At 40.3% G+C, this 27078-nt stretch overlaps 2 protein-coding genes across 4 annotated transcripts in view; one reads left to right on the forward strand and one right to left on the reverse strand.

Annotated features, from left to right (window-relative positions):
- The window catches only part of FAM149B1 (family with sequence similarity 149 member B1), a 34580-nt gene extending 16179 nt beyond the window's left edge, over positions 1-18401 (reverse strand). Inside the window, exons 1-7 of one of the 3 annotated variants that reach the window (XM_080926410.1) lie at positions 18212-18401; positions 15520-15624; positions 13925-14054; positions 10943-11085; positions 9816-9932; positions 8111-8272; positions 3891-4078 (exon numbers count right to left, since the gene is read on the reverse strand). In XM_080926410.1, coding sequence (XP_080782536.1) covers positions 3891-4078; positions 8111-8272; positions 9816-9932; positions 10943-11085; positions 13925-14054; positions 15520-15624; positions 18212-18258 — 892 coding nt within the window. In that variant the 5' untranslated portion in view covers positions 18259-18401. The remainder of the gene's footprint in view (positions 1-3890; positions 4079-8110; positions 8273-9815; positions 9933-10942; positions 11086-13924; positions 14055-15519; positions 15625-18211) is intronic. The other 2 variants (XM_080926411.1, XM_080926409.1) reach the window with 2 other exon arrangements.
- Positions 18402-18569: 168 nt separating this feature from the next.
- Positions 18570-27078, forward strand: part of ECD (ecdysoneless cell cycle regulator) — a 32802-nt gene continuing 24293 nt past the window's right edge. The window contains exons 1-3 of the mRNA XM_080926719.1: positions 18570-18810; positions 19787-20008; positions 23006-23123. Coding sequence (XP_080782845.1) covers positions 19804-20008; positions 23006-23123 — 323 coding nt within the window. The 5' untranslated portion in view covers positions 18570-18810; positions 19787-19803. The remainder of the gene's footprint in view (positions 18811-19786; positions 20009-23005; positions 23124-27078) is intronic.

Raw genomic sequence — 27078 nt, forward strand, 5'->3', positions numbered from 1 at the left:
TTTGTCTTTCACAATCTTGAGAATGTCTTTTGATGTACAAGTTTTTTTTAAAGATTTATTTTATTCATATGAATACACTGCAGCTGTCTTCAGACACACCAGAAGAGGGAATCAGATACCATTAAAGATGGTTGTGAGCCATCATGTGGTTGCTAGGAATTGAACTCAGGACCTGTTGAAGAGCAGTTAGTATTTCTTAACCACTGAGCCATCTTTCCAGCTTGATGTACAAGTTTTTAATGTTGATAAAGTTTAACCTACTTTTTCCCCCAGTTATACTGGCTCTTGCTGTCCTATCTAAGAGCTAACTGTCAAATCTAAAATTTATTAGCTTTTTTTCTGAGAGTATCATAATTTTCACTCAAATTTAGGTTTTGATCAATTTTATGAGTAATTTAAAATTTTTAAGTGTTTACATTTATTCATTTACTTATTGGTGTGTGTATGGACATACATGTGCCACATGCAGAAGTCAAAGACAATGTGTTAGATTTGTTTCTCTCCTTTTATATATAGCTTCCAAGGACTGAACTCAGGTTGTCAGGCCTGACAGGCAAGCACCCTTAGCCACTAAGTCATCTCATGGCCTGTTTATCCACTTTTGAGTTAACTTTTGTTTTTATTTTTATTTTTTTATTTTTTGAGTTAACTTTTGTAAATAGTGGGATGTTAGAGTTCAACTTGACTTTTTTCTGTGTGGAATCCACTTGCTTCAGCTACATTTTTTGGTAAGATGTCACCTGCACTGACTAATCTTGGCAGCCCTGTTAAAATTGCTGGATGTAGATGTTCAGGTTTATTTGTTTTGTACTACACTGGCATCTACCTTCTGCTAGTCTTAATCAAAGAACTATTTTAAAATCAAAAAGTTAGTTCTCTAACTTTGTTTTTTTTTCAATATTATTTTAGCTGTGGAGGGTCCCTTGCAGTTCCAGAAGATGGTCAGGATCTGCTTACCCATTTCTCCAAATAATGCAGCTGAATTTGTTTTGTGTTAGTGGATTTTGCATATGAGCATCAAACACTCTATCACGTTCTGTATGATCATATTCCCAGCTCAGGCAGTTGGAATTTTGATAGGGACCACACTAGACCTACGGATCTACTTGGAAGTACTGTCACTCAACAGTATGATGTCTTCCAACCCACAGATATGGACTATCTTTCCCATGCTTCTTTAGGTTTTGGTCTTCTGAAATTTCATATGGTTTTTATGTTGTTGTTTGTTTTGTTTTTGTTTGTTTCAGTACACAACTCTTCCATTTCTAGAGTTAATTTATCCCTAAACGTTTTTAGTAGACTAGGAAACTGGCAGTATAAAAGGAAGAGGAGGATAATTACAGACATAAAGATATTTTTTTTTATGTGTCCATGTACAATGTGCATGTAGTACCTGTGGAGTCCAGAGAGTATGTGTGAGCCCTCTAAACTGATGTTATAAATAAGTCAAGTGCTTCGTTCTGTTTTTGACTGGCTGACTTTGAAAAATAAAGCTGCCACGAAAAATCACAGTCACCAGTATTTGTATACAATCCTTGCGTACACAGAAATAGAAGTGGACCCTTTCCTAGCTTAGCTTCCACATGAAATTGAAGCACTGAACAAAACTTTGACCTCAGTCTTGAGAGACCCTAAGCAAAGGACTCCTTAGGTTGTTCTAGGCTTTCTAATCCACAAATGTGTTAGATAACAGAATGTGTTATTTAAAACAGCAAGGTGTGGAATAATCTGAGTGGTAGAGAGAAACATAATTTGTAAAAAAAATTTATATATCTAAACATATAACCCAGTCATTCTAGTACTAGTAATCTGCTTGGGGAAACAGAAATATGGACCCCTAAATTCTTGTATTTTAGTGTTTGTACCAGCTAAAGTGGAAAGCAATTCAAATGTCCATCAATAGGTAAATTGATAAAATGTGGCTTCATGAAATAATACCCAGCAATAAAAGAATTATAGATGCACAAAGCGAGGCAGCTAAATCTCAAATCATTAGCTGAGATGGAAGAACCTCTAACTGCACAGTCAGATTTAGCAGATGTCTGTGTAAGTAGAATGAGACGATGTGTACTCTGTCTTAGTTAAGGTTTTATTGCTATGAAGTGACACCATGACCACAGCAATTCTAACAGAGGAAAATTTAACTGGAGCTATTTTACAGTTCAGAGGTTTATTACCATCATGGTGGGAAACATGGCAGTGTGCAGGCAGCATAGTGCTGGAGAAGTAGCCGAGAGATCTACATCTGGATTAGCAGGCAGCAGGAAGAGAGTGTTGCACAGGGCCTGACTTTAAGCATTTGAAGCCCCAAAGCCCACCCCCAGTGACACATTTCCTCTAACCATGCCACATGTACAAGGCCACAAGTTCTAATCCTTTCAAATAGTGCCACTTCCTCTGAGCCTATGGGGGCCATTTTCATCCAAACCACCATGAACTGTCTGGCTTCCCTCAGCAGAAACATCTTTTGGGAACAGATACAACATATAATGACAGAAGCAGGGATCTAGAAAGGAGTGATGGCTGGCCACTGTACTGACTGTAGTGAGGGCTTCATAGGTATATACTACATAGAACAGAATTTGCAAACCTTACACTTCATGGATGTGAAGTATCTTGTGTGTTAATTATTCTTCAGTCTGAGAAGCATGCGCCACTTATATGGTTTCCTTACAGACGTGCTGGAGGAGAAAGTACAAACCCTGACGGCCACAGATGAGGCCTCATCACTCCTCCACCCAGTCTCAAATATTTAATAAGTGCTTTGCTAGTTTCTTTGAGAAACACCAACAGTAATCAGACTTATTTGATATAATATTAAAAAAAGTATTTGGTTTCTACCTAGTTTCTGGCACATAGCTCCTAAAACCCTGAGAGTCTTCAAAGTAATAGTATCTTTCTGTGTTCTGAAAATATGGATGGTGGCTGGGAGTCTGAAGAGTTTCAAGATAGGGAAAAGGGAGAGTTAACTGACAGGGAGAAACCAATCATGTGATCAGGTTTGGAACATTTAGCCCTATTCCCCTGACTTGTGAATGCTGAATTGATCAATGGCCAATTACGTAATCAGCCATGCTTACATAATGAGGATTCTAAAAACCCAAATAAAGGCTTTGTTCAGAGGGGCTTCCAGACTACTGAGCACTAGAGGTGCTTGGAGGGTGGCCTGGTTACCCCTTCCTTCTCCCTACGCTGTCCTTTGCATCTCTTTATGGCTGAGTTCTGTGTACCACTCTACCAAGTCAATCACACCCAAGGAAGGGTGTCCCATGAATTAGTTTTTGACTAGAAGCACAGATCCTAGCCTGAGGCTTGAGAGTGTCACAGAGGTATGAGGTGGACAGAAAGCAGACAGGCTGTGGGACTGAACCCTTTGAATCTAAAGCTATCGTCCAGATAGTATGAGAACTGAAGCACAGGACACTCAGATGGTGTGACAATCTATTAAGTAAGTGTGGGACTTACTTTTATTTATATCTAGTGCCAAAAGTGTTGTGGGGTGTGTGTGTGTGTGTGTGTGTGTGTGTGTGTGAAGGTAGAAAAAAAAAACAAACTAGGTTTTTTTCCCTCTCTCATACCTATGCACTGTTCTAGTAAAGCATATAACCTTGTCTTCTTAGAGCCAGACCTGATAGCACTGACCCGTAAATACCAGCTACTTAAGAGGCTAAAGAAGGGGGATCATAAATTCAAGGCCTGCCTGCCTAAGTCAGTGAAGTCTTGTCTCAAAATAAGAAAATAAAAAAAGGGTTGTGGTGTAATGTGGGTAGTGTTTGCATAGCATACACAGGGGCCTGGGTTCACCAGCACTACACATACACAAGAAGACTGACTAGGATTTATAAATCACAAATAATTATTTTTTACATTGGTTTCATGAGCATCCTTACCAGAAGCAAATCCCTCCCAGTGACTACGTGTCAACTGCTCCATACAGCCCACAACCTTGCTCCACACGTTGTCAAACACATAAGCAAGAATATCCTCTTTCATGCAGTAAAATGGTGCAATGGGAGGGTACCCTAACTTCTGTTTCTCTGTAGCTGGTTCTGATTTGTTTCCATGAAATCCCTCTTCCCTGGAATAGAAGCAAGAGGGAAAGATTTCATGATTATTCTTCCCTAAGCACCACCACTGTTCGTGACACTCAGAAATGTGCTTGGTGTGCTTGCTCCACCTCCCCCCTCAGCTAATGCAGCATCTGAAGCTGCCTTCTGAGGTAAAGGCGTTCTCAATAGAAAAACCTGAGCTCCTTCTTAATCTCCACCCTGTCCTAGAACCCTACAAAAACAAAAAACAAAAAACCTGGGAACTGAAATAGACAAGAACTCCTCTGGAGTTCTGTGACCAGAAACTCCTCAAGAGCCAGTCTATCTGCTTCTCTAAGGAGAATACCAACAGCCTGGGGCTGAGCAGGGGTGGGCTGGCAGTGTGCTTAGTTACCATAGACTACTATATACAAAGACAAGCAAACTGAGAAAGTGGCTTAGAAAGGGAGAAATGTTCCAGATTTCTACAGTGCTACCCTCAGGCAGCAGAGATCTCCAGAACAAAATAGGCAGGACAGAGGCTCACGCAGGGCAGTGACCTAAGGAAGAACCAGCTTGGCATTAGTAGGCAACCTAAGAGGATCAGAATAATTGTGCTAAGCTGTATTTACTTGTTTTAATTTTTAAATGTTATTTCTACATAAGGTCTCACCATGTAGCTCTGACTGGCTAGAACTCACTATGTAGACCAGTAGTCTTAACTCTGTGGTGATCAGACTTGCCCCTAAATATCAAACGTTAGAACTACAGGCATATAACATCATTTGGTGAAAAAAACAATTAAAATGCATAGAAGGACTCATAGTGAAAAGGATGTCTCCTACATTTCTGATTCCTGGTCCCCATCAGCAGAAGCAAATGTTCTATACTGTTCAAGATAACTAATCACATCACATCATGTGTTACACTGCACCTCATTTTATTTACTGTTATCTCTAACAGTACAGACTAGCCTGTCTCTAGGAGAACAGTTGAGCATCCCAGCAGATGCACCATGTGTGTCCACCTAGCCATGCTTTGTTCACGATGGTCAGTACTGTAATTGTTATACACTGCTTCATTTCATGACTACATCTGTAGAATAGATTCCTATAAATACAATTAGTGAGGCAAAGGGCATCTGCTTTGCAATTTGAAAGACCAGGTTCACCATCTTCTCAAGAGCTTCTATATTCCAATAGTGAAAGAATATACCATTTAAGAATAAGGACTTATCTGATTTCCTCTCAACCTGATGGATATCACAGTATCACATTATTGTCTGACATTTTATATCTAATGTAAATGTGGTTGAATTTCATAAATTTAAAATGTTTGTTCTGCTCATATCAACTTTCTGTTCATGTTCTTTTCCTGTTTAATCCTTAGTCCTTTTCTTATTGATGTGCATTTTAAGCAAATTAACTCTATGGATACAGTGCAGATATTTTTGCCTCGTTTGATACTTTTTTGACTTTGTGTTTCTTTTTCCCATGCAGAAATGCCTAATATCATCATTTAACAACTTCTCATACGACTCATAGATTTTGTATTAGGTTTTAAAAATGCCTTTGAGCCCTAAAATAGTGGCACATAATTTTAATTCCAGCACTTGGAAGGCAGAAACAGGTGGATCTTTGTGAGTTCAAGGCCAGCACTGTCTATATATCAAGTTCCAGGCCAGGAAGGGCTCTAGAGTGAGCCCTTGTCACAAACTAACAAAGGCTTCCATAGTCATTGAACCTACATGATTTGATCTGTTATATACAAATTTTTATGTGAAATTTAAATTTTGTAGAAAGAATACGTTAGGAATGTGACTTTTTCCTGGAGGTGTCTCTACTTGTATAAAGCTACTTGCTAAAGGTATCACACATACTCATCTCCTGCAGGCATTCTCACTTATGTGTGAATATCAATATCTTCAGTTAGGAACATTTTTTTCCTGTGGTCCTAGAGTTCCAGCCCAGGATCTTCTGCATGCTGGGCAAGTTCTCCACCACTGATTATGTAGCTCCAGCCTTTTCACTTTTTATTTTGAGACAGTGTCTCCCCAAGTTGTATAAGCTGGCCTGATCTCACTTTATAATCCGGGCTGGCTTTGAATTTGCCACTCTCCTTGACTCAGTGTTCTGAAAAACTGTGATTATAGGCCTGCTCTAGAAGGCCAACTTTAGTTAGTAACATTCTAAAGGCCCACCTACTGTGTCAATTTACAAGAATATATTTTAGTAGCATCTCTAATAAGGCTGCCTTTCAAAGTCTTGCCCATATTACCTGAAGACTCACTTGGGTTTACTCTAGTAAGAAAAAAGGTGCCCTAGGAGCACATACCAGCCATTTATATCACATTTTACATTAGTCAATCAACTTCATTCTTTATACCTAAAGAGGAAGAACCAAAGGGGCAGACTTCTGATTTGTGTTTTTTTTAAAAAAAAAAAAAAAAGACAGAAGTAGATGAGAAAGACCTGGGAAGGAGGGGTCTCTAGAAAAATCAAAAGCACTTATTCCAAATTCCCATACACACAGAGCTAGTTCAGTGGTATTTGGTACAGCAATCTGTCTGTTTGCTGGCTGTAGGGTTGTGTGTACATGAGTAAGCGCAGGAGTGAACACGACTGTAGAAAATGCCACGGGAAGAAGAGATATCTATGATAATATAACAGTCGCCAGATGCAGCCACACAGCCTATCACAGCCAGCATTTCCAGATGTGCTGTTATAAGTATTGGTTCTGGACATATTCTTCTTTTTAAACAAGGGGTCATTCCCCATTAACTAGTTTTGTGTGTGATATGTGTATGTGTGTTAAGTGTGAATGTATACATGCCATGGTACACATGTAGAGGTTAGGGGACAACCTTAGGTGTCAGTCTTTGCCTTCCATCTTGTTTGAGATGGAATCTCTTGTTGTCCAGTAGGTATACCATGCTAACTGCTCCATCAGCTTTTGGAGATTCTCTTTTCTCTGCCTTTCAATTCCCTGTACCCCCACCCCCAAAATCTGAACTGACAGACATCTGTGCTACTGCATTTAGTTTATGTGGGTCCAAGGGATCAGAGTCAGTTTGTCAGACTTGTATGACAAGCACTTTACCCACTGAGCCATCTCCTTAGGCCTTTTTTTTTTTTTTTTTTTTTTTTTTTTTTTGGAGGCAGGGTCTCTCATAGTCCAGAATTGCCTTTAATCTTCTCTGTAGCTGAAGATGGGAACCTTTGATTCTCCTATCACTACCCCCTGAAGACTGATTACAGGCAAGAGCCACTATTCCCGGTTTATGTGCTGCTAGGGATTGTACCCAAAACTTTGTATTTGTTGGGAAGACAATTTACCAACTGAGCCACATCCCGGCAATTCTACAAGTTTTAATGGCTTAGACAAATAGTTTACATTTCAGAAATGTAGCATGCAGTGTGATGAGAACACTGAGTCTAGCAGATGAATGAGGTTTTGGCTTAACTTTACCTCAGACAGATCACTTAAGCATTCTCAAGTGTCACCTGTCCCATTTCCAGGTAACATCTGATCTATGACTACTGTCAGAATATAAGAAGATATTAATAAACATTATTAACTGATAAACTATGTATCCTTTTAAAGTAAGAATTATATGGCCACAGTGGTGCACACCTTAAATCCTAGCTCTTGGAAGGCAGAAGCAACTGGATTTCTACGAGTTTGAGGCCAGTCAAGACTAATGAGTGAAATCTTGTCTCGAAACAGAAATAACAAAGTAAGAAAGCTTATTTTAAATAAACAAAGTTTACATCTCTTCAACTACTCTTTGACGTTTCAGTTTCCACTGGTGATAATTTGTAAAAGGATAAAACCAAATTATGTAGATAAAATTAGTCATTTAAAAATAGCTGATTGTAGGAAAAGACAAAACATAAGTGAAGAAGGAAGGTATGGAGGGACCCTTGGAGTGTGGGAGCAAAGGACAGGCTCTGCATGTTGTAGCTAACTGGAAACATTTCAGATTGTTACAAATCTACTTGTAGGTGATATTAATAATGCAATTTCAAAAAAAAGATGCTAATACATAAACCAGAGTGAAAATCCTAAAAGACAGTACTCACATATCTGTGTGGTCAAAAGCTAGGTACTCCTCGATTATTCCTTCAGAAAAGATTATACAGTCTGCCTCCTCTCCTCCAACAGCAGACGAGCCAGAGGCTTTGATGGTGGGAGATGCTTTATAAGAAGATGAAATATGTAACTTCTTTCCTCTTATACCAAATCTTAGAGAGGGAAGAAAAAGCAGAATCAATGATATATTTAAACAGCTCTTACATAGCAAGTAACATAACTTAGTAACATAACTTTTGGAACAAACCCTCTTTGTCCTGGCAATGCTTTCCTAAATTATTCTAAATTTTCTTTCCAGTGCTGGGGGTATTACAGTCAGTATCTTGTCATACCAGGTGATACTGCCTGGCTCTGATTTGGACTTCTCTTCTGATGATTAACATAGAGCATCTTTTCATAAAACTGATGGCCATTTACATACGACTAGGGAACTGTCTATTTATATCCTCTGTCCATTTTCAGTTACACTCTTTTTAGTTTTGAGCTGTAGAAATTCTTTGTACCTTCTGGCTTTGCAAGCACGTTATTCTATTCTCTCCTTATTTATATTCAGGAATTTGACTAGTTTTGATTTTGTCTATGATATTATGTCCTAGAAATTACTGTAAAGCCAGTGTCATGGAAGCTTCCTGTGTTTCACTGTAAGGTTGCTGTTCTGTGTACACCATGCTAAGGGCTGACTTCATTACCTAGGAGGTGGAATCTAGTTTCCCCACAGCACTGTTCTCAACAGCATCTGTTGAAATTTGTATTTATAATAAATATAGCTGGGTATAGTGGAATATGCCTTTAGTTCCAGCATTTAGGAAGCAGAGGCAGGTGGATCTCTCTGAGTTTGAGGCTATCTTGGTCTAAATAGTGAGTTCCAGGTCAGCCAGGGCTACATAGTGAAGCCCTATCTAGACACAACTCTTAAATTAACCTGAAGCTGAAGAATGTGTAGTTTTATCTCTGAAAACTCAACTTTTCATGTTTCCTTCCTTCCCTCCCTTCTTCCTTCTTTCCTTTCTAGCTTTAACTTCCTGGACTACCATTTTGACCTACACACTATCATTTATGTTGAAGACAACCTTATTTGAAACCATGCTTTTTGTGTATTCTATTATCATGCAAACATGTTATGTTCCCGTTTAGATTAAGAAAAACAGAAAGGAAGTTGAAGAATGTCAATGGCATCCCAGGCACTGTGCTAGGTGTCAGTCAGACATACAAATACTTACTGAATTGCTTATGTATGGCTCCCTCCCAGTCCAAGACACCTCCAAAACTGAAAGTGGACCAACCCCATCTTAATGCATTTAAGACATGAGAGGCAGATAACATCGGGAGGGTTGCTGAATAGAGACAAGAACGTGACAGACAATAGAGCAGCAGGCATGGCCAGCTTATAATTTTATATTTTATCTTAAAGGCAATGGGAATCTATTGGAAGCCTTTTTAATGAAATGTGGCAAACTGATAAGGATTTTTGTAGAGACTCTTAGCCATTGATAAACCTTATTTTATGGCAACCTGCTATGTTAACCTAAAACACCCAGGACACACTTCTCTGATATCTCCTAGAACAAAACATGGCCAAAAAGCAGATATAGCACACACATTTCAGAACTGAGGCTTTGCTCTTCTGTGTCTCCATCCTCCCGAAGGAGCCATTGCTGCAAGCTAGAGGACTGACTTGCATCATAAAATACTTACATGGTAGACTCTCTTTCTTGAGACAAGGTTGCTTCATGTGAAGCTGACACAGCAGAAGGGGATCTAGGATACAATCCATAGCCTTCACTTGGAGTGATTATCTGCCTACCCAGAATCCTTCAAACAAAAACAGACACAGTGAAATACCTTCACTTGGCATGCATGTAAAAGCTATGTATGTTAGTAACAAATATGACGGCTCTCCACAGAAAGCCTACAAACTCAGTCAGAAACTGATAGAATATTTATGGAAAAGATAAAACCATCACCTAGAACTTTAAATTCAAGAAAAGTTAGGAATGCAGTGCAATGGTAGAACACCTGCGTAGCTTGACAAGGCTCTGGGCTCAATTCCCAGCACACACCCCACACCCACACACTCCCCACATACACCTTTCAAAAGAAAGGTTCTCTGGAATATCCTGATACTCAAAAGCCAGCTCCTGATATATTTTACTTGACAAGATGACTCATGTCTGCATTCCCAGGATGTGGAGGCTAGAGGAGGATCTGGAGTTCAAGATCATCAGCTCAAATGCAGAGTTCAACACTTGGGGATGGAGAGATAGTTCAGAGGTTAAAAACACTTTCCTCTTGCAGAAGACCAGGTTCAGTTTCCAACACCCACATGGCAGCTCACATCTGTCTGTAACTCCAGTTTCAGAGAAGCAGACACATGGGCATCAGGTGCATGTGCAGTACATTTACACATATTTAGGCAAAACATTTATAACATATAAAGAGGGTTTTGTTTTTTATTTTTGAGACAGGGTTAACTATGCAGCTCTGGCTGTTCTGGATCCCACTATGTAGATCAAGTTGGCCCTGAACTCACAGATCTACCTGCCTCTGGAATGCTAGGACTAAAGGCATGTGACATTGTACCCAGCCTAAGAAATATATATTTTTTAAAAAGTTCAGGGCCAACCTGGGATACCTGCGATCTTTTCCATATGCACACAGACACATTTTAAAAAACAGTTTTACTCATAGCTGGATGTGGTGGCCCATGTACCAAGGGGGTAGAGGCAGGCAGATAAATGAGTTGAAAGCCAGCCTGGTGTACACAGTGAGGCCCTGTCTCAAAAAAGGAAATAGTCCATGGTTCATAAATCCTGAGTTGGTACCTGAGGTGAGGAAAGCTGGATGCCCACTGCTGGCACTCTTTCTGCAGGCTCTGTGTGTGCACGCTTGGCTTTTGTTCGTACAGAAGCTCATCGATGGCTGTGAACATGGCCTGGACTTTCTCAGTGGCATTTTGGTCCAGTTCCTAGAAACAAACAAATCCCATCCCCGAACGTTTAGAGGAGCTTTTACTATTCTGTATGGCTAGACTGTCTGTTCTGACACTGAGGTGCTTTACATACTTTTACTATCAAATACTTCTTATGCACTGAAGAGCAACCGAGACGTACAGACTTTGTGCCTGGTTAATTCTGATGTGTGTTTCTTATTGGCAAAATCTTTAAAATTAAGTTTTAATTTAAAAAAATCTATACAGTGCATTACAGAATGAGCACCAGTAAATAACACCGAGTTTTCTATTTTAAGCCAACCATGCTCACAAGTTGTCATCTTCTTTTTAAAATTAAAAAAAGACATTTGTTTATTTTTATGTGGTGTTTTGCTTGCATTGCAAGAATGGCAGACCCCTGAAATTGGTGTTACAGACAGCTGTGAGCTGCCATGTGGGAACTGAAACTGGGTCCTCTGAAAAGCCAGTGCTCTTAACCACTGAACCTCCTGTCCAGTCCTCCACAAGTTGTCTTCTGAACTCTACATTCATACCATAGCATTGTGTCTCCAGCAAAGACACACACACACACACACACACACACACACACACACACACACAGACACAGGTACACACATACAGATGCATACACAGGCACAAATGCATGCACATAGACAGACACACACATAGGCACAGACACAAGACATATACACACACAGACACACAGGCACAGGCACCGATATGGACACATGCACATACACACACAGACAGACACACAGAGACACAGATACAAGAGGGAAGGGGAATATCTCAAGCTCCACTACTGCAAAATAAAAATAACCAGCAATCATATTTTGCTTTGTTTTAAACAGTTCATTTGAAATACTGTGTTTATATAAAAAGAAACCTAAGTTAGGAAGTTTTCATATCTCAAGGAATTTTCAGATGTTTCTTTTCTTTCTTCTTTCTTTTATGGTAAGGACAACTTACAGAAAATAATTTTAAAGAAAAATTTAAAAAATGTACACAAAATGTACATTTTTAGTGTTCATTGTATACTAAATGCTGAAAGGAATGGAAGGGATAGGAAACATGTACATAACATTTAGAACCTAGAAAGACTGATCACAGAGGTGATGGGAATTTTTAGCCAACTCACTAAATCCTCCAATAATGCATCAGATTAATTCACAAGAAACAGCTTGATGCCCACCCCAACCTTTGAGGTTCCACAGATGCAGCCCTGCTCACCTGCTCCGCATCTTTTCTATGTCCTCCCTACATTCACTATTTTAGATTTCCTCTACCCACCCACACCTTCTCTTCAGCTGTAACAATGTTTACCTATGAAATACAAGTTTCTTCTCCTCTTAGGACTCTTCTATTTTAAGGGTCTGTGTGAGGCCAGAAGGGCCTAGGGCATTAGGTTTTCTCTCCATCACTCTGTGCCTGTTCCTGAGGCAGGGTCTCTTCCCAAGTCTGGGGCTTGAGTCTCAGCTAGGCTGGAAGTCAGCAAGCACCAGCAATCTTGAGATTGCAGGCACTGGGGGCAGGGGGCTCCCAGCTTGTTATATGCTGTAATCTTAAACTCTGGTCCCAGTGCTATTTAACCACTGAGCCATTTTGCCAGCCCCCTCTGACATTTATCTGTCTGAAAGTCCTTTTTCTCTTTCTTCACATGATCACCCCTTCAGTCCTAAATCTCAGCCTACGATACACTCTAGAGTCTCAAGTAAATACTCATTACATCCTGTCTCAGCACCGTGCTAGAGCACTTTGTCACTCTCTGCACCTTACAACCTTGTCAGTCTCCTCACTAGACAATGAAACTATGTAAGTCTCACCCTATATCCTAAAGTATATAGGCAACAGACAGATATGCCCAAAATATTCCTTGAAGAAACTAGTAAAACCTGAAAACTCAGGTATTAAATACGGGAATGCTCTACTACAATATGTTAACACCAAGGACTATTATATATACCATTCTAGTTGACAGATGAGACAGTAATAAACATCAGCATTACAATGGTAAACGACAAAAGGAGACTACAAAATAGTACTTACACGCATAACAACTAAGGAAAATATACATACATAAAAACCTATTGGAAAGTGATTAATGGTAGTAACAATAGATTTAAACAATGAAGTTTCTCTGTAAAGGGAGCAGCTAATTCTATTGTTTAGAATCAATATAGCCAGCTAGACAGATGGCTCAGTGGATTAAGATGCTAGCCCGCAAGCCTTATACCTGCGTCCAATCCCCAGAACCTATGTAAAGATGGAATTAGAGAAACAACTTCATAAAGTCATCCTATGATCTCCAATATGGACCATGGTATGAGCACCCACACACACATAATATACATGCATCATAATTTTTTTTAATTAAATTGAAAAATACATAGTGGCACATGCTTTTAATTTCAGCACTTAGGAGCAAGAGACAGGTAGGTCTTTATGAGTTTGAGGCCAGTCTGGTATACATAACAAGTTCCAAAACAGCTAATGCTACCTAGTGGAACCTTGTCTCAAAACATAGATCCCAAATAAAATGCCTGGGCATGGAGGAGCATGACTTTAATCCCAGCACTGGGGAGGCAAAAGCATGTGGATCTCTGTGAGTTTGAGGCCAGCCAGGTCTACATAGTGAGTTCCAAGATAACTGGAGTTACACAAAAATCAAGGAAAACACCTAATGTTGACTTTTGACTTCCATATCTGTTTACAAGGCAAGCACAGCACACCACACACACACACACACACACACACACACACACACACACACACACACACACACATGCTTAGGAAGAGTGAAGGAATGATGATTCCTCAGTTCCTAGAGCTGCAGAATGATTAGCAGATAACTCACACCATATCCCCAAGAGAAGTCGGAGCTGCCTTCTGTTGAGATCCCTGTGCCTGCATAGCTTGGAAAAGCAGAACGAGAATTCCCAGTGTCAGTTGATGTAATAGGTGATTCTTGGGTGACATCAGATTCACTGAATGGATAATTTGAGAGAAGGGGAGAAAAAAAAAGAAAACTCTTATGTTTCTTCAGCAACTTGTCAGGTGGTAAGCATGCATACAATATAACAGTAGAAGCAAAAAAAAATTGGAATTCAAGTGCCCTGTAAGAACCCTAGTCTGTACAGAATGAATGGCTGCTTCACTGAATAATGCCTGTCAGTTCGTATGGATTTAGTACTCACCTGTACCCTGCACTATTTCCCACTAGAGATGTTTCAGAAATCTAACAGAATGTCTGAACTTGTTCAGTTCTTGTAGCTCCTCTAGTACATTCACAGACACCATCTCATTTAACCCTTGCCACTGTAACCTGCAAGTGCAGGTATAATTAACTCTCTTTAAAATTCCAGGAATTGCAGGTTTAGTTCCAGGTTTGACACTAGATTTTGGCTTTACAGTTTTTCCTATGGCAGCACGCTGTTCCTCAGAACTCTTTGAAGCTGACTCCTAACTCCCTCTTAGTAACTGCAGTTACCTACTTGGTACTCATCATATGACAAGTGCTTCGTGAAGTTTTCCATACTTTGTCTGATTTATTAATAGTCTCTTTTTCCCCCTAGGTCAAACAACTAAAGATTTGTCACTTTTACTGACTGGCTTCCAAAGAACCAACTTCTGATTGTTGTTCATCAATTTTATTATCCACTAACTCACTGTCCAATGGTAGTCAACTAATAAATGTCAGGAATAGAATTAAGATCACAGATCTGATGTAGATTGTCCTGCAGCATTTGTATTTTGATGCTAATTCCACTTCCCCAAGAACGGCTGCCTAGTCACATACTCAGGTGACTTCATCAGAACCTACCCATTTAATTAGTAAAGGCTAGAGCCAGTGATTGGTCAGGGGAAGGGAGGTGGGGAGGAAAAGGGAGAGCGAGGGAGCACAGAGGACCAAGAGAGGAGGAGCAGGATGGAGATTGAGATGGATGAACTAGATCCAGGTGGACTTAATTGGCAACAGGTAGCTATAAACATTTTAAGGATTTCCTAGGTCTTTTATCTCCTATAGAAGGGCAGTTTGTATCTTTGTCCATGTGATGTAATCTTGCTGTGTAAAGGGTTTGTGGATTGAGAGTTTGATATATAAACCTGTATGAAAAGCTATCGGGCCCTAGAGTCATGTTTGTGCTGGGCTGGTCGGTAATCTCCTCCCACCCCCAGCTCACACACACACAGCTCTAGCCTCTTTGCATACCTGCAGGTGTCTATACAAGTGCCCCCTCCCACAGGAGTGGAGAGAGAAGGCAGGCAGACAGACAGACAGACAGACAGACAGACAGAAAGGCTTTGCAAGTTAAAGTTCCAGCAAGCTTCCTGTCTTGGGCTCTCTTAGATGTAACATTTCTTGTTTTGTTTCACTGGCACAGGTGTGGTCCCAATGAACAAAACCGTTAGCAAGTACAATGAGCAAGCAAGTATGCTTCATGTTAGTACCTTTGAGAACTTGTATCTTTCTCATGGCTGTCGTTGGTAGAGGAAATGTCATCCAGCTGCTCTGGAAGGGGATGGTGATTAAGTGCATGCTTTGTTAGTCCTTTCCTGTGAAAGACAATAAAACAGTCTTCTCTTTATTTTACATTCCTGTGAAGAAGTCACTGGCTTACAGTATTGATTATTCCTATTACTCTCTGTGTATGTGCATGTGAAGACTGGGACCAACGTGTGAGAGCTGGTTATCTTTCCACTTTGTGAGTCCTGGAACTGAACTTGCTGTCGGCCTTGGTGGCAAGCACTTTTAGCCAGCCCCAGGTGAAAATACTTAAACTTATGTGTAGGTGTCTATGCCTGTGTGAGCTTGTATGTACCACAAGCACACAGAGTATCAGATCTGGAACTTGAGTTACAGGCAACTGTGAGCACCTGATGTAAACTCAGGTCCTCTTAAAGAACAGTAGGATTCTTAACTTTTGAGCTATCTTTTCAGCCCCACCATATACTTTTAAACATGTCTACCACTAGAGAGAGAGAAAAAAACCCTCAAATTTACATTCTTAGCTTTACAATATATACAGTATAATTCACTAAAATCTCAACATGTTCATCTCCATTGAGAAGCTTGGAACCAGACTACTTAGATACTGACTCCATCATTTACTAATCATATTATCAGAAGCAGTTATTTAAACCTGTGCTTTATGTGAAATAAATTGTGATGTATGTTTGCATATTAAACTCCCTAGAAAGAAACTTGTAAGACTGTTTAACCTACACTGTTTCCTGAATATATCTGACTAGAGAATTTCGTGGGGGAAAGGATGCCTACTCTAGATAATTATGTCTGGAAGATATAATAACTAATGTATAGTTTATTCCAGCAGACACGCCCAGCAGGAAATAGATTCCAGATAGTGCCCAACAGATGATTTAAAAATTATGAATGCTTTCCATTTTTAGGTGGTCACACACATACAAACATTACACCCTGCTCATGTGTTTAATTACAATTTTAAATGAAAGTCAAGGCTGGGAACACAGCTTAGCAGTAGCACTTCCTAGTTTATATGAGGCACTAAGTTCATTCTCAGCACCAAAACAGGGGGTGGGAGGCTATACATAGAGAAAATCAATCTTGCTAAATTCTTTTTAACATCTATATGTTAGAAAATGCTACTGCTTCAAAATGGATTGACACTGTAACATCTAACATTAAACATTCATTTAATTTAATTCACTATTATTTATATGCATTTAATCCTCATTGTTCACTCCACTACGATTCCCTTTTAGAATCAAGAACAAGTAGTTAATTACACAGGCTCAGTAATTCCAGCTCAGAAATAATAAAGGTACTTGCTACCAAACCTCTTGACCTGCAGACTCACATATCGGAAGGAGTGACACTTGTAAGCTGTCTTCTAACCTCTAAATGTGTGCTCTGGTGCATATGCACAAACACACTAAATTAAATTCTAAAAATTAAAAGCAGATTTTAAGTTAAACACCTCTCACTTTGGGGAAATGATTGTTTCTTAGTTTTATTCCCTAAAGAGCTTATTGTCTGATTTGTTGTTGTGTAAATAGCATATTTCTTAATAAATAACATGCTTCTGAAAAGCAAGGAGTGGGTCTTTTCTTTGTATGGCTCTTTTACCAAGTAAAGGTGTTAACACTTATTGTTATATATACTTAGTGTTAACACTTATGAGGACCTACTATGCACCATCCCTATGCCATTATTTTAAGTATGCGAGTAGATCTTATTTACATACATAGATAGGGAGGCTTGGGTCTAGTAGCTTTCCTACAAGCTACATGGCAAGATAAGTATCCATCTAAAAGTCTCAGGTGTGACTGTAAAGGCATATTATTAGCATGCATAGTAAGTGGATGGCTGTTGAAATTGCTTAGTTCAATGAGGAGGAACAACGGGTCTTGGATTTTTAAAAGTTCAGGTTCTGTTGGCTTCAGATGTGGAACCTTTCTAATTTTATTTGAGGAATAAAAGCTAGTTATAACCATCTATCAGAACTGTTGAAAGACCAAGAAACTGAAAGTTCTTTTGAAACTGCAACGTACCAGTAAATGTAAGGAGCCAAGTTACAACACTTTACTATGGGTATAACGAAGGTCTTTAAACTACAAATGCTTGCTTTTTATCTACAAACAAAACTGATCTTTATTTGCAGGGTGTGTGACGGCAATGTATGTAATAGCTTGACAACAGGCTTTAGAATAGAATCGACACTTGGTTTGTACTTCTGAGCTGCACCACCTTCTAGATACAATCTTTAGATCTGTGATCTCTTTGTAGGATGTGCAAAGTTGGTCTCAATCTGATGTTGCTATTGCAGTCAAGCAAACAGCTTTGCATGGCGTTTTGAACTAGACACGTTCAACTTTATTGTAGCATACAACTATTATCTTCAGTGGGGTCAAAAGCACTTCGGTGACAATAAATGCTTCAGAAGATCCACTCCAATTCAGGTAGTACCAACCCAAGGGCAGTCTTAGGATAGCATGGATGACACACTCTCAGCTGGTGACCCAAGGACAAAAGGCAGCTTCTGCCAGGGCTGGGAGGTGAGAATTCGGGATAATGATTTTCCTCCCTATGCCTGGGACGGGAAAAGGACGGGTTAAAAGAGCTCCTGCGGCCCAGGCTGGGCAAACAGAGCAATCCACTCACAGCTCCACGCTCTGTGGCACCGCCTTCCGAGTGTATCTGGAGATCATCCTCCTTTTTCTCCTCTGTGGCCAGGGCGGGCAAGCCAGGGCGGGGGCCTCGGGGCCTGGCCTTCCCGCCGGCTCCGGCCCGGCCCCCTCCTGCCACCTACCGGCCCCTTCTCGCCCCGTCTCGTCCCGTCGCTTAGATTCCGGACCGCCACCTCCTAGAGTTCCAACTCTAAAATCTTCCGACCTGCCTTATTCCTCTCATGAGCGGAAGTGACGAAGGAATACGGAATTGTTTAGAAATTGGTTCCGATGTGCATTAATGAGTACACCCAAGGTTCCGGAGACTCATTTGACTTCCAGGCTTTCAGGCGTGGGGCCCAAGCGAACGCAAGAATCCAGTATGGGCCGGGATTGGGCCGTTGGTGGTAGCCTCTGAGGAAGTGTCCTAGTGGAAGAGGCGGCCAAGGAAAGGTGCCAGAGCAGAGTCACACGAGAGAGTTAGTAAAAGGAATTGTTTTACTTTCGTTAGGTGGAAGAAGAGCGTGTAGTTGGTGAAAAACACTAGACCGCGGCAGGACAGTGCTCCTCTGTCGCTTCTTTCTGTGCTCTCAGGTATGTCATTTGTCATTAACCCATATGATCTCAAGCCCAATTCTGACTCTGTAGATTCTACATAAAGAGTCCTGCCTGGATTTAGGGAGAGGGTAGGTAGGATTTTTACTTGGTCCTCCGGGTTGAGAGGCAGCACGATTTACAGTGGTGAGTGAGTAGGTAGTTGCATAGAAGATACAGGTTCCTTATTGGTTCATTGCAAAGCCAAGTAAGCTTAAGAATTAAATTGCTGCATTAGGTGGGCGTCCGGAACCATGGAGAATTATTTTGGGATGAAACTCTTAACACACAAATGTTTGTAGTTTTAATTCTTTTACAGAAGTCCTGTAGAGCAAGGGGCATTGCTTTTTAACGCACCTAATAACACAATTGTAAAATAAGGAGGTGTTTTAGAGATGGCTGAGTAACACTTTCCATTCACGATTAACTAGAAAGCTCCAGAAAGTAAAGTGCCCAAAGTATGCAATTAATTAATTGAAGCATAGTTGGAAGCTTTGAGAGAAAATAATGGATAGTAATGTAATGTTTTAAAACTGTGTTACACACACTGCTACGGATTTAGGGCAAGGACTTATTTGTTTGTGAGAAAGGGTCTTGCTGTGCTGCCTAGGCTAGCCTCAAACTTCTGGACCCAGGTGATCCTTTTACCTCAGTCTCTCAACTGAGACCACAGGCATGCCCATTGCACAAGCTATTTTTAATTTTTATACTTACATACTTACTTGGTTTAGGAAGTGAGTTGTTGGATTTTCATTCACTCCATAATATCAGGGTTTCCATTTCACATAATTCAAATTTAGGGCACATAGTTTTAAGTATAGATGTCATTCAACAGGTAAGTCAAGTGGTGTCTGGCAAAGGCCGGAACTACGATGATAGGTGGGTATCAAAGTTTGGGAAACAATGTGGTCACCTAGAACAAGGTTGAGGATGTTGTTGTTTCTCCTCTTATGTGGCTTTCGTGTGGCTTTCGAAGGCCATTTCCAGACAAGAATGGAGGGCAAAGGGAAGCTTGCTATGGTGGAGGATGCCGTGGAGTACCATCTGTTCCTGATACCAGATAAACCCAGAGACACAGAAGAGCACAGAGAGATCCTTCAGAAATACATTGAACGAATAATGACCCAGTTTGCACCCATACTGGTCCCTTATATCTGGCAGAATCAGCCTTTCAATCTCAAATATAAGCCTGCAAAAGGTAAAGTAAACCTTCCATTCAGTGTTGTCCGAGAGAGACTTGCTCCTACAACTTTCAAAATCAGCGGCTGTTGTCCATGTATATCTAGGCTCCTAACTTTAACCATATAAAGTCTTTTTATGGCTGAGAATTCGGGGACTGTGGTTGTTGTTCTGAACTTCTTGCTGTGCCTTAGCTGAGCACCAGTGCAGCACAGATCCAGGCTTACCTTGTGTCTTAGTCACAGTTCTATTTGACTATGTGGCACTTATCTTGATAATGTCTTTGGTAGGTTGCTTAGCTTCATGTCGTTTTGCTGAGAATCAAAGAGTGACTTTGTCTGGCTATTAGAGACAACTAACTGGGTTTCGTTACTGTTAATTGCCCCCAGAAGCATTTCCAAGGTCCTTTACTGCTGTCACCAGTGCTTTTGGCCAAGTCTAGCAAAATACAGTAATCTGTTCTCTCATTTCTTCTAAAGCGCAGCCAGGCTGTATTTACCCAGTGACTTATTTGTTTTCCTTTAAAAAAAATCATTTTAGTTATGAGTACACTGTAGCTGTCTTCAGACACACCAGAAGAGGACATCAGATCCCATTACAGATGGTTGTGAGCCACCATGTGATTGCCGGGATTTGAACTCAGGACCTTTGGAAGAGCAATCAGTGCTCTTAACCGCTGAGCCACTTCTCCAGCCCCTTATCCAGTGACTTAAATTGGGTCCGTTTAGGATCTGGAGCCTGGTATCTTTTGGTTCTGCCATTCCTGTTCATGCTTTAGTGCTAATGTGTTATACTTGCCTAGCAGCTGCTCAGTTTCTCCTTTGCTATTACTTTTACTGAACTTTCTTCAGCACTGGGCATTGAACCTAGAGCCTTGTGCGTTGCTAAGCAACTGGTCTGCCACTGAGATATTTCCCCAACCCTAACTTTGTTTTCTAGAATACAGGCAATGTTTATTGACAGGGAGATGAGCAACTTAATGTGCCACATATAAAATGAGCCCGTTAGACAGATATGGTGGCACACACCTGTGATCTTAGCACTCTGTTTGAGGCCAGCTTGGGTCTCAGAGTGAGAGCCAGTTTTAAAACAAAAGCGACCTTTTAGAAAACCGTGCTTACCCTGTGTTTTCTCACTGTGTAGTTGCATTGCTGACTGTTACCCAAGCTAATTAGTATTTTCAAATTACAGCCCTCTCTTTGCCATGTGCAGTGAGGAACCGAGCAGGAAGGCCTAGTAAATCTAGAATATCCCTTTCCACATGTGTTTGGTCTTAGTGTGGTTACTCTGTATTCTTTCACCTGGAGAACTTCGGCTTCCTGACTTCCCTCTCTAGTTCCAGTCTCTTTAGCTCCGCACACCATTGGCAGGAACCTTTGTAGAGCACAGAGTAGACTGTGCCACTTCCTGGCTTTGTTTTCCTGTGGCTGCAGGGGAAGGTTTCAGTTGAACTCTGATGTGTAATAAAAATGAAAATTGTGCTCTACTCTGAGCTGCTCTAACGGGAGAGATGAGGGGAACTTGTCGTGAGGGCAGCAGAGCTGAGCAGCCATTCATCTCACATCTTTTATTTATTTTTTGTTTGTTTGGTTTGTTTTTTGCCGTGGTTGCTGTGGTAGACCCCGTGGAGCATTTGTTTGACCTTTATGTGATACATGATGTCGATTGATTTCTTAAATTTTTGTTTATTTTATGTGCCTGAGTGTTTACACACATGTATGCCTGTGCCCTCACATTCACATAGTGCCCTCAAAAACAGGAGGGTGTCAGATCCCTCGAAACTGGAGTTGCCAATGGTTGTGAGCCACCATGTGGGTGCTGGGAATTGCACTCAGGTCCTCTGGAAGAGCAGTCAGTATACTCTTAACCACTGATTTTTTATAGGCTGAACCATTTTTGCAGTGTGAGAATAAATCCTCTCCATTGTGGTATTATAACCCCTTTCAGTGTACTATTGAATTTGGTTATCCAGTTTTTCAGTGTTGTGATTAAACAGTTACCTGAGAAAAATCAACTTAAGAGGACTGATATTTGCTTATGGTTTCCGATAGATCACTTGGCTCGGCTGTAACTCTCTGGTGCTAGGATTACAAGTGTGTGCCACTGTGCTCAGCTGTTACAGGCTTTTGATTTCTGATTTAATATCCTCCATGGTTATAGGTCTGATAATACTTTCTACTTATTCATGATTGCATCAAGACCTTAATTATGGATTTATTCATTTTATCCTCAATTTCTTGGAACAAGACATTCATAGATTCCCTTATCATCTTTTATACTCTGTAGAAATAGTATAATGTTTCTTTTTTCATACCTGACTTTAGTTGTCCTTTCTAATTTAATCTTACTGACTGCTTCCCCTTTAAAAAAATTCCTCAGTTTGTTTTATTTATCTTTGCTATAACTGTCTTGTTTCTCCTGCTAGATTTATGCTTTGTTTGATGTTTTTCTTCTTGAGATCTTAGGGAACTGAACACTGTTATTTTCACGATTTTTGCTAAAGTTTATGAATTTTCATATGTAATACTTTCAATTTCATTTCTTCCAAGGTATTTTCTCACTTTCCTGTAATTTCATCTTTGACTCTTGGTTGTTTGAGAGTGTAATGTCTAACTTCTGTATACTTACGGATGCGCTTGTTTGAGATGTTCTGCTCCTCCAAATATCCCATGATCCTCCCTTATCTGCTGTGACTCTGTGCCCCTGGCCATGCTTTTCTTCCTGGAAAGTCCAGCTGTGGTCACTCTTCAGCCATCACTGCTATAAGAAATGAATCAGGAGCCTCCTTTACACTCACACAACCTTCAGTGTGCGTTTAAAGACGGTTGGTTATCTGCTCCTTGTTTTAGACCCAAACTCCTCAGAAATTCACATTCCATATCTGGCTCAGAATTGCAACCCCAGCTCCCAGAATAATTCTTGGAACTTAGTCCATAGCTGGTAAATGAATGCTTGTGTATGTTTTTCCTCGCAGGGACATACATGCCTCTCACTATCACCTCTCTCTTGTTTATAGGAGGTGTTCCTGCTCATATGTATGGAGTGACAAAGTTTGGAGATAACATTGAGGATGAATGGTTTATTGTTTATGTAATAAAGCAGATTACAAAAGAATTTCCAGAATTAGTGGCAAGGTATTGTCATGATTTTAATTATTATAAAGGAATTCTCATTTTAAAGTATAAGTGATTATATTTGTGATCTTTTATGAATTTTTAATCTGAGCTCTGGTAGAAATTGTTCAATTTGGAGCACATTGAAAAGCTGACTGTTTCCTTTCTATTCTCTTGTGACTTTGTTTTCTTAAGAAAGATACTGGAGTGCTGGAGAGATGGCTCAGTGGTTAAGAGCATTGGCTGCTCTTCCAGAGGTCCTGAGTTCAATTCCCAGCAACCACATGGTGGCTCACAACCATCTGTAATGGGATCTGATGCCCTCTTCTGGTGTGTCTGAGGACAGCTACAGTATGCTTATATACATAAGATAAATAAATCTTTAAAAAAAGAAAGAAAGATACTGGAAAGTTCAGTTCCCCAAACACTTGAAGCAAAACCTTCTTGTTTTGCTGTTTTTTGAATTCTAGTTATTGCTTGGCATCTTGGTACAGTGTCAGTGCTTAGGAGGAAGAGGGAGGAGCATTGGGAGTTTCAAGACAGCCTCGCTTATGCCATGAAGAAACAATAAGTTCTAATTGTAAGAGAACAGATGCTTGTTGTAAATAAAGTGTGAAACAGCATAAAAGGTGGTACTGTGCTAGTGGCTTCCCAAGTTACTATTGTGAACTCTGTATTTGTTTTTTTTCTCAAGACTTTTCTGTGTATTCTGGCTGTCCTGGAACTCATTCTGTAGGCCAGGCTAGCCTCAAACTCAGAGATCCACCTGCCTCTCCCTCCTGAATGCTGGGATTAAAGGCATGTGCCACCACATCCAGTTTATCAGGAGCAACAACTCCTCCTCCTCCTTTTTTGAATAGCCAACTTTAATTAAATTAATTTTTTTCACATACTACATCCAGCCATAGCTTCCCCTCTCTCCTCTCCCTCTAAATTCCCACTTCTCTTCCCTAGATCACTCCTCTTCCATTTCCTTTCAGAAAAGATCAGACCTCCCAGGGACATCAACCAAACATGGCATAACAAGTTACAGTAAGACTAGGCACAGACCCACATAGCAAGGCTGGATGAGGCAACCCAATAGGAGGAAAAGGGTCCTAAGAACAGGCAAAGAGTCAGAGACACCCCCTCTCCCTCTGTTAGGAGTCCCACAGGAAGACCAAGCCATACAACCATAACATTTATGCAGAGGACTCAGGTCAGACCATACAGGCTGCCTGATTGTTGGTTCAGTCTATGTGAGCCCCTATGAGTCCTGGTTACTTAATTCTTGGGTTTTCTTGTGGTGGTCTCAACCCCTCTGGTCCTACAAACCTTCCTCCTCTAAGCTTTGCCTAATGTTTGGCTGTGAGTCTGTGTATCTGCTCCCACTAGTTGCTGGCTGAAGTCTCTCTGGTGATTATTGGACTAGGTTATGGTCTATGAGTATAGCAGAATTCATTAGGAATCATTTCATTGCTTTTTTTTTTCTTTTTTCTTTTGGCTAGTTGTATTTGGTTCTGTTCTGGATCTCTGGGCTATCCAACCTCCAGGTTGGACCAGTCATTGTTTGGCTGCTTTTACAAGTTCTGCACTACCTTGACCCCAGTACATCTCGTAGGCAGAACAAACGGTACATTGAAGGTTTTGCGGATGAATTGATGTCCAAGTCCCTTCACTGGAAGCCTTGCCTGGTTACAGAGATTGTTCCATATCTCCAACTACTGGGAGTCTTCACTAGGGTCACCCTTGTAAATTCCAGGCAGATTCTAGTGCACTAGGTTTCTACCTGACCCCTGAAATGCTTCTCTGCTCCAGTTGTCTCTCCCAGTAGTCTCTCCCTCCACCACAACCTTTGACCTGATTCCTCCTGTCCTCATCCCTACCTGTCCCCAGTCCACAATTCTCATAAACTTTTAATGTGTATGAAGAAAAGTTCTAACTTTGTGATATACACCTTTAATCCGGGCACTTAATGGGCAAAGGTAGTTGGATCTCTGGGAGTTCAAGGCTACTCTAGTCTATAAATCAAGTTCCAGGCCAGCCAGAACTCTCCCCCCCCCCCTCTCTCTCTGTGTATCTATGTATGTATGTGCAAATGTTAGCAATGTGGACACGTTCTTTTAAGGACACATAGTTACTCTAGTTACTATCACAGATACTTAAGGATTTATCGGCCAGTTCCACTAGTTGGCAGGAAGGTTTATCCGCCAATGGCTCCGTAGTTTCCGTTGTGACATGTTTCTTTCGAGACTCATTCATTTCAGCCTGAAGCGTCACCTCTTGTCAGCCTCCCTGAACGCCACGTCTTCTCATTTTCCTCTTCTGGCTCCACTTTTACCACATCCGAATCTTCAGTTTTAATCTTTTCTGTATATTTATTCTGTTCTGAGCTATTGGATTATAAAGATTAAAAACATAAATCAAGAATCTTTATGTACAGTATTCTTACCCTGATCTGCACACTTGGCCTGACAGTGAAATAATGTAATTTCAGTAATATGTGTTTCACAGACTCTGTAGTATTTTCTCTCTTATTGACTAATGAGTTTTCTTTTCTTGTCTTTATCTCCCTCCTTTTCTTCTTTTCTGTATCCTCCTTCTTCATCTTCTTTCCTCTTCTCCTCTTTTTTTTTTTTTTTTTTTTTTTTTTTTTGAGACAGGGTTTTTCTGTGTAATAGCCCTGGCTGTCCTTGCTTTGTAGACCAGGCTGGCCTCAAACTCATAAAGATCTGACTGCCTCTGCCTCCCAAGTGCTGGCATTAAAGGCGTGTACCACCACATCTGGCCAGTGATACAATTTTTGAGAAGTCATACACAGAAATTTAAGAGAAATCAGTATGGGAAGCAAAACAGGTACTGGGTTATAAATTTATTTTTAAAGGGTAGATAGTTCTCTGTAACTACCTATCAGTGCCAGCAGAGGGCACTGCACAATCAGTTTGGACACTGACTGTCCTTTTAAGACCATCAAATTGGATACTGTTCCACAAAACTTTTCTCCATCAGAGCAAAAGAGAAGGGAGCAAAAAGTTGGAAAATATCTTGTTAATGAAATGTAAAACATATATAAAAGTAGTAAAAACGAACATGTGTCGTCTAACTTTGAAATGGTGTGATTAAAGGTGTGCACCATCACTGCTCAGCCAGACGATTAGTTTGAAGTAAATATCCAGTGCTGTACCATTTGGCCCTTAAGTAATTCAGATTGTAGATCTAGTAGTTAATTCTCTACATTAACCTGCTTTTTTTGACATGGTATCTTGGTTCTTGCTGTGCTGTTCAGGCTGGTTGGAACCCCTGGGATTAAGTTGTGTCCCCCCTTAACCCTCCTGGTAGCAAGGATGCAGTTTTTTTTAATGCTTTCAGCTTATTTTTATTTTCTAAACTTTACATTTGTTTTTGATTGACAATAAAGATTATATACACTTACTATATAATATATGCTTTGAAATATATATCTGGCTAATTGATCCCATTAAGATACACATTACCATCCATATTTTTTGTGTTTAAACTTCTAAAAAGACAGAAAACACTTGCTCTATGTTCCTGCCAAATTGATCTTTCTAAAGGAAAGTTCTAACTAATTTGTTACTTTGCTCTACAAAACCTTTGTTTTTTTAACTAAAAAAATTTTGTTTGTGAAATATAGCACATGCTCACTCATGAGTTCTTATGGTAGGATTGCTTTTTAAGTCTTGTTCTTTATGAATCACCATCCTCCAAACACAACTGTCTGTAACTCTAGCTCTCAGGGACCCAGCGCCCTCTTCTGGCCTCTGTGGGCACTGCACACACATGATGCATATACATACTTGTGAGCAAAATATACATAAAATAAAAAATATTTTTAAATTTTTACTTACTAGTATTGCTGGGTATGTTTGTGTGCACGCATGGATATCTGGGGTGGAAGGAGACCTTCTGTGCATAGTGCAAGTGTGGACCCTTAGGATAACTTTATGGAGTCTTCTTCCTTCCATCTTTTTGTGGG

The sequence above is a fragment of the Micromys minutus genome (assembly GCF_963924665.1).
Source record: "Micromys minutus genome assembly, chromosome: 12".
Taxonomy (NCBI): Eukaryota; Metazoa; Chordata; class Mammalia; order Rodentia; family Muridae; genus Micromys; species Micromys minutus.